The 8,604-nt window shown below is 39.6% G+C and overlaps 1 protein-coding gene across 1 annotated transcript; it reads left to right on the forward strand.

Moving 5' to 3' along the window:
• Window positions 1–2,271: 2,271 nt before the first annotated feature.
• Window positions 2,272–7,187, forward strand: zfp36l1a (zinc finger protein 36, C3H type-like 1a). The gene is made up of 2 exons (XM_060879962.1): window positions 2,272–2,469; window positions 3,840–7,187. Exons 1-2 carry the CDS (start codon window positions 2,413–2,415, stop codon window positions 4,893–4,895), a joined length of 1,113 nt encoding a protein of 370 aa, XP_060735945.1. The 5' UTR covers window positions 2,272–2,412; the 3' UTR covers window positions 4,896–7,187.
• Window positions 7,188–8,604: the final 1,417 nt, after the last annotated feature.

Genomic DNA, 8,604 nt, shown 5'->3' on the forward strand with positions numbered 1-8,604 from the left:
CCTAAAATCCATTTAATTCATAGTTACATGTGCTGCAACTAAAATCTAGACAGCATGGTGTGTGGTAGTCATGATGGTATTGGTGAAATTGCAAACTCCCTCTACAGTTAAGTGTGCTACACTGCAGGACTGTCTAAAAAATATGTATAAAAACCTACACTCAGTATTATTCTAAATCCACACTGACTCTCAGCTTGTCAAAATTCACATATTAATGACAAAATTGTTTATGGCTACAAAATTGTTTTGTTTTTTTAATAATGAAATAATTAAAAAAAGTGATCTAATGACTAATAATCAGTGAATCCTTATGCATCATCTACAGTTGAAATCTTGAAAGATTTGAGGGCACCCACAGTAATTCACATTTCCTGTAGAGATTTTAAATATTATTAAATTCATCAGGAAGGTGAGGTCTGGCTGAAGTGCAGCTATTACATGGGACTACAGTCTCGTGTAGGGGAGATTCTTCTAAGTGGAAAACATGTAAGACTTCTTTTATGTGGAAAAAAAATCACACCTTTCTGTTCACACTTTCTAAACATTATGACTGGATGAAAAGCAAATCGAATGCATATAAAATACCTGGCTAATACCTTGAAGGTTTTTCAGGTAAAATGCCTTTTAGTTTTATCAACACTTTATCCATCATCTATCCACACAAAAACCCAATCTGAGGACTTCCACCTCAAGCCAAGCAGTGGATTAAAGAAGGGAATGCTTCAACACCCATAACCCCCACTCCTACCCCTACCACACCCACACCCTCCCACACACACACACACACACACACACACACACACACACACACACACACACACACAAACCCTGAAATGTGGTAATAAATGTACTCAGTAAATCTTCCTCCTTATCTCTTTCCTCCTACTAACTTTTTTTTGTAAACAACTTCTTTTCTTCTCCCCAGCTCTACTTTTTCCTTTCGTCCTCCACCAATCAGCCAGTGAATGACACTGCCCATATGCATGTCAAGCAGCTGCCCAGTCGGGGAACAGGAGTAGGAAGACTTTGGTTGGCTACAATAGATTTGGATAGAATTACACTCTGGTAGCACACACACACACACACACACACACACACACACACACACACAAAAGGATTTCATAGTTCTTTCTGTTATCTAAAAGCAGACTGGATATCAGGACTTTGGTGGCATCCCGGTGGATTAGAATTTTTTTTTTCAGGCAAAGAAATCCAACCATCCTGAAAGAATAATCCTCATAAATAATCTCTTTTCAATTCAAATCCAATAAGTACAATCAAGGGATCCAAGCTTCCAAAACAAAAACTAATAAAATATGTCCACAACCATAAGTGAAGGTTTGAAACCACATTCTATAATCTATAACAAAAGTACATTTCTATGGATCAATCTAAAATCCAGACCTTATTTTCATATTGGGTTTTTTAGCTGTTGTGTGATGGAAATAAATGTAGTATTTAAAAAGGTGTAAACAATATATTATAATCTATAAGCATTTTCGTTAACTCTTAGAGAAGCTGCCACCCAAAAAGGTGCATTAAAATCTCTAAAGCTTCTTTGTAGAATCTTAAAACAGAGGTTTTTCCTTTCCATGTAGAACCATTTAGACCTAAAATTCTGCAGAATACAGATTTTTAATATAGGAATCTAAGTGTAGTCTGAGAATTTTTTTAATATTACAGAGCAAAAGATGTGTTGTTAGTCTAAGTGAGCAAACAAATCCATTTTTGACCCTAGATGTTATCCTGTGAATCAATAATATAAGTCAAGCAGGATTTTTCCAATGAATGAGAAGGTTGAGCTACCTGTTGCTCACTTGTTGCTCACTTGACAAAACAGCGAGAAGTAAACACACACGGATACAAAACATCCAAACAAAAAAAAGAAAAAAAAAAGAAAAAAAAAAACACAACAAATGTACTTAGCAGCATTTCTGCCCACTTTCCCTCACGTCATGTATTACGCAAACTAAGTTGTGACTTTATTAAGTTTATCCAAGCATGCATACATACATACATGCATGCATGCATGCAAGTCCTAGCATTATTAAAAAATGACCAGCTGTAGCATGCACGCATGTGTGCATGTGTGTATGTGTGCATGCGTGCACGGGATCATGAAATAACTTGTGAAAGTAGGCCTGTGCTCTCTGCAGGTCTGTGTTATAAGGGGAGGGGAAAATCTGATTCACCAGAGGAAGACACGGAGAAAAGAAACGCCCTTGGGTCTTGACGCGCCTGTAGCTCCTCCTGCGTGGTTTTATAAAGTGAACGCTTCGCAACATAAGCTGGGTAGAGGGGGTTCTCTTTAAGGGCAAAGGAAAGTTCACACGTCGAGAATCCAGCTGTAACACACCGCAAAGAGCCCTTTAGTTTCACAGGGTTTATTTATTTCTTCCTTTCTCTCCGAAAATGACCACGTCTGTGGTGTCGCCTCTGTTCGATTACAGCGAAGTTATCAACAACAAGGTACGAAAAAGTTTATGGTTGTTAAACATTAGCTCAGTTCCATTAGTTGGTGCTGTGGAATGTGTTACTTAACCCGAGCAAAAAAAAAACAAACTTATTAACAACAACCTTAAAATCCGGCTCATAAACAGTGATCTGTTTTTGGTTTTTTTTTTTGTGTGTGTGTTTTGGAGGGAAAGTCGAAGAAGTGGTTATTTGTTAGCTGAAGCAAAATCATTAGGCAGGGATTAGTGTGTGTGTGTGTGTGTGTGTGCGCGCGCGCGCGTGTGTTGGGCCCAATTTAGTTCATATTTTTTTCGACATTTTGTTAGACAACAAACGTTATTAAGTTTTCAACTCAACGCAAACCCACTCCACGCCACGCCTTTAGTGGAAAAACTATCTAGAAATACAACTGAATACTAAACAGCATGTGGACAGACCTTAACGTTAACAGTTCAGCTTTTCTCTCAAAATCTCTCAACACAAATCAAACGAGTTTTGTTTAATGCTTGTAAAATAACCAAACGCTCATTTGTGTGCTCATGTTTAAGCTCAGAAATGGCAGACATTTTAGAAAAGCCGCCCAAACTGTGCACACTGCACTTAACTATATAAACTAGTTGGTCTGTGTGGAACAAGTTGCTATCTGTCTGACTAGCTTCTTAACCTGCTTAGATCAACCTTCGGTCTACATCCATGCAGTGTTGAGTAGTTCTACACGAGTAGACACATGAATCAGTCTTTTTTTTTTTTTTTTAGCCACTGCAGTGAATTTGCATATCTTTAACAAAGTAGACTGTTGGCTAGGAAGCAGCTGTTCCACACAGTGCCTGCTTCTTTTTTTTCAGCTAGTGTAGTTTTTCCCTCCTCAAGGATGTTCATTTCTACAAAAAGTTTCGTTTATTTTGCATACCAAGAGAAGTTTACGTTTGTTTCTACCGACAAGAGTAGAGAGTTTTAACTGAAGAAGAAATCCGAGACCCCATGGACTTTGTAAATTTGTTTGTAGGTGATGTACATAAAAATACCCCTGTGTGAATTTGTTAGTTTCCACTGCAGAACAATGTTTGTTGTTCTGCAATGTCGGCCTGCTCTTTACGCTCCATTTCCATGTGTTTCATATATTTAAAGAGAAGTGCATACTTGTAGTGGCAGCTAACCAAACTGGCTTTACTATATAGGCTTATTAGCTCATGAAATGTTTAAATTAAAAGGAGTCTAATGGATTGGCAGCAACACACAAACACAAGCTTTGCACTGTTTGTCTTGCCTAACACTACCAGACTAAAATGCTTAAATTTTGATTTAATTGTGATCCACAATCTGTTTCTACAGGTTGCATTAATGAAGTCATATACTGACCAAACCTGTTTCACTTTGATTTCCAGAACAACAAAATGCTGAATTACAATAACAACATACTTGGTGCTTCACATTCCATGCCTGTGCCTTGCACTGGTGCGAATCTGACCATCTCCAACCCCACTGGGAGCCTGCTGGACAGGAAGGCTGTGGGGACACCAACCATTGGTGGGGTTTACCAACGACGGCACTCGGTCACTTTGCCCAGCAGCAAGCTCAACCAGAACCAGTTCCTGAGCAATGGGAAGGCAGATTCGGCGTTGGTCGGCCCTGGGATGGGCAGCAGCAACAAGGAGAACCGACTTCGTGATCGGTCTTTCTCAGAGACCGGGGACCGGCTGATGAAGTGCATGAGCTCCAGTGGCACTGGAAGCAATCAGGTGAACTCAAGCCGCTACAAAACAGAGCTGTGCAGGCCATTTGAGGAGAATGGTGCATGCAAGTATGGTGACAAGTGCCAGTTTGCCCATGGCATCCATGAGCTCCGCAGTCTTAACCGCCACCCTAAGTACAAGACGGAACTCTGCCGCACCTTCCACACCATTGGCTTTTGCCCATATGGGCCACGCTGCCATTTTATCCATAATGCAGAAGAGCGCCGTGGACCTCCAGCTGCCCCATCCCCACTCTCTCCTTCTAACAAGCTGGATAGGCCACGGCTCCAGCACAGCTACAGTTTTGCAGGGTTTCCCAGCTCTGGAGGCCTAAGAGACAGCCCCACTTCTGTCACACCTCCACCCATGTTCTCCCCAGATGAGCTGCCTGAGTGGCCCAGCAGCAATCCCTTCACTTACTCCAGCCAGGAGCTGGCCAATCTCTTCTGCCCCAGCTTGAGCAGTGGATCTGGTGCTGATCACAATATTCATGCACCATCTTCTCCATCCAACACCCCTTACTCCTTTAGACCCATGTCTGAGTCTCCCCACCTCTTTGAGTCTCCGTCCAGCCAGCCAGACTCACTGTCTGATCAGGAGGGGTACCAGAGCAGCTCAGGAGGGAGCCTGAGTGGCTCAGAATCACCCATCCTTGATACCACCCGCCGACTGCCCATCTTCAGCAGGCTGTCCATCTCAGATGATTAAGGTTAATAAGCTGCAGATCCTCTATTTGAACTCAGCAGTGGGCAGAGAGCATGAAGGGTGAACTTGCCCTTTATCGCCTGTCTACTCTTCAGCCTTCTAGGGGCAGTAAACTTCCCTTGTATCACTTAGGCTTTGAAAAGGTGCAGTCAATTAAGGGAACTCTTATTTGAATCTTCATTTAACCACAACAAGCAAAACCTTTCCCTAAATTCTCTTTGGCCCAAAACGTGCATCCTACCTTGGCCTTATCTCCAGTGCCTTGCCATGACATGTGACTGTGCCAAAACAGCTAGAGCAGGAAGTGGATTGGTGAATGGTAAGAGACTGTTATGCGAGGTCCGACTGCCTCAGTAATGCCAAGTTGAGCCACAGCTGGTGTGTTCAGGGAAAAGTTCTGCTCTGAGGATCCTCCCCCCACAAAGTACCACTCAAGGACACTTCTAACTATCTAAATGGGTTTGCTTAAGTCATGCTTAAATCCTTCTCAGCTGCCTGATGCAGGCTAACATCAAGAAGAAAAAAGTGATTGGGGTTTAAATGTTGAGGTAAAGGACTATTGCTCACTTTTCATTAGTTTTTTGCGACCTAGTATAGTAGCTCTTGCTTTTGAGCATCCTTTAATCCCTTAGATGGCAGACTGTGTCAGTTTGGGGGATGAACTTATGAAATTGAAACTGGGAGTTAGAGTATTTGGCACATTCTGTTTTTATCATGTGCTCCAGCTTGGTCCTAAAAAACTAGCACAAGCTGTAAGATTGGACGCCTTCATTTACAAACGAACAACTTCACTGCCACACTGCTACAGCCCCCCCACCCTCACTGTGGCTGGTCACTTGGTGTTTTTTGTGAAGGATTGGCCTAACTGGTGATTTATAATCTTAAACACTGACTTTTTACTCACCTTCCTATCAGTGAAGGGGAATTCCAACATTCCCAAGGTGCAGCTGAACTTCCTGCAACTTCATATTAGATCTTCAAGCTAACTTGCTTTTCCATAAAATCTGCTCAAAGGAGCACTTGGTAATTTCATAATATCTTTCCATCTTTTTTTTTTTTCCTCTCATTCGACTTTGTCATTGTTATGTTTATATTATTATTGTTTGGAAAAAGAAAACTTTCAAGACAGAAGGTTTTGCTTGTCACTGCTTATTTAACTTATCAGACATATTTATTGGTGATCATATGCATTTTTTTTGTTAATTTTGTTTGTATTTATCTTAATGAAACGATAGAATATATTTTCTTTTATGTTAAATTATGATCTTCTGTATTAATCTTAAGATTGTGAAGACTTGTCAACTTTTTCTTTTTTTTCCACAGTTTAATATATTGTACTACAATGACTTGTTTGCAACTACACTTTGATAAAAATGAAACTTAATTTAAAGCAAAAACAAAAAAAGCTCCTCTGTGTTTTGATTATTTATTGTAGATTTTTTCATTCATTCTTCCCAAATGTTGGACTGCAAAACCATTAGGTCTAATGTTTCTTTGATCTGTACTTTAAGTGTGACAGTGCATTCATCTTATTTTTGTTGTCTCTTGTCCCCACCCCCACCCCCCAAGTTTTTTTTTTTTTTAATTATTATTTTTAATTTTTTTTTTGGGCAAGTTTAATCCTTGCAAGTAGCATTTTCCCCTTAGTGCCAGAAGTGGTAATGAAAGATACAGTATCAGTAATATTAAATTGTATATTATGAGCACTAGATATCCTGGAAAATTGTTACCAGAGATAGTTTGATTCAAGATGATGGCCTTAAAGCATCTTACATTCTAGCTACCATCCTGAAGTGCATTTTAATGTTGCGTTGTGTTCAGTGAAGCTGATTGTGGTGTGATATCAATGCAGGTTACAAAACTTCAGTGTTAAAAGCAGTTCCTCCAGTTACATGTGTTAATTAGACGAATTGCAGGCAATAACTGTGACCAAATGGGTTGGAGAATAGGCATCCCTTTTTTTTTTTCTTGTTCAATGATTGGATCTATTTTAATACTTATTCCAACCCAAATGTAAAGTGCCTCTTTTTATACATTCCATAGAGCTTATGCTCATTGCCTTGAATAATGACACAGAAGCTACGTTTTGAGTAGTTATTCCTCAGTTGTTGAAGATTGGTTAACAGGATAGACACAAAGAAAGTATCTAGCCTAAACTGTTGAATGTATTTTAAACGGCGTTTGCTGTTCACTACAGTAATTTCTGTGAGTTTATATAAAGATGATTGCTTTTTTTTTTTTTTTGTAATGACTGATTTGCAGTTAAAACCAATAAACCCCATATTTTTCAGAAAATTCTGAGTGTGGAGTGGTGTTTATGTTCAAGTACTGTATGTGGAAAATGATAATAGATCAGCCACAATATTGAAACTGTTTTAATAATTGTAACTTCCAAACACTATGTAATGTTATTGAGGGATGAGGGAGTTCCTCAGAGAAACCTTGTTATTGGTAGTCTGGATTGGTGGGGTATTGATCTTCTCCAGATCAAACTTCATCTGAGTGTGCTTGAATACACAAAGGGACTGGTGGGAAATCGGTGTCCCTAGATTACTCTGAACACCCGATGTATTGGGACTAAGAGGACATACTCTGAACTCTGGACGTGTTCCATAACCACCAGATACTGTAAATAAACCAGAGTGCTAGTGAATCATCATGGCCATTGAATGATCATATGAGGTCATTTTGAATTATTTAAGGTGTTAACTTGTGGTCTGGTGTTGTGTAATTCTGTCAGGTTGATGGAAAATTCCTGTTTACATACCCACACACGAGTCATTTACAACTGTTCGTGTCACAGATCTGTTCATGGAGGCTTATATACTGTATAATCTCTTTTTTAAGCTTAACTATGAAATGATATAGTGGTTTCATGCATATATTCGTATTATAAACACAAGCTTTAAAAAAAAAGGCTGTCGTACAGATGATGTGTGGCACTGTGTAGTTTTCTCAAAGGTGAGAAGTAATGGAATAGATATCAGTCACCACACTTTCCGGACTATGTACTCTCTCACTTGCCCGATGCGTGATATGAAACAGAGAGCTGTTTCCTGTTTATGAGGTGCATGCTGTAGGTTGAAGTCACATTGCTCTGCACACATTACAAAAGTTCTGCAGGATGTGGCTTTATTCTGAAGATGGAGGTGTGTATGTGCGTATTTCTTTATATAGGCCTACACACATACATACAGACTCCCCAAAACATGGTGCATAGGTTTCCATCACCTGCAAAATGGAAATTAGATACGGAGCACACATTTGTACGTTAATTACTGTATCAGCAGTTGTAACTCCAGGCACAGCTGTCAGTTGTCTGCACCTTCTTTGTTCCGCTATGCAGCTGGATTGTGCAACACTCCTACAGTTGGTAGACTTTGTAATTCCTCTATCAGGGAGCATTAGACTTCTCTGTTTGAGAAAGAATAAAAGTAAACAGAGTAAATTTGCTTATTCTGTTCTTTCCCCTATTATGTGTGTATACACACACCTGTGTGTGCATGAACAATGCTAAGGGGAAAACCTGAGAATGAGAGGTACTATGAGTATTATAATGTGGATATTATGTTTTGGAACAGCATTTTTCCGATCAGAACCAGAGAATAATGGAACTTTTATTTAAAAAACATTGAACATATCTGATTGAATTCATGGAAGACTGAAAGGAATTAGGGATCAATTGAAAACCACAGTGCTGTAAAAGTAAATA

Source organism: Tachysurus vachellii, chromosome 10 (genome assembly GCF_030014155.1).
Source record: "Tachysurus vachellii isolate PV-2020 chromosome 10, HZAU_Pvac_v1, whole genome shotgun sequence".
Classification (NCBI taxonomy): domain Eukaryota; kingdom Metazoa; phylum Chordata; class Actinopteri; order Siluriformes; family Bagridae; genus Tachysurus; species Tachysurus vachellii.

Coding starts and splice junctions, on each gene's coding strand:
- zfp36l1a (XM_060879962.1), top strand. CDS start 2,413: ATGACCACGTCTGTGGTGTCGCCTCTGTTCGATTACAGCGAAGTTATC. Junction 2,470..3,839: donor GCGAAGTTATCAACAACAAG/GTACGAAAAAGT, acceptor TTTGATTTCCAG/AACAACAAAATGCTGAATTA.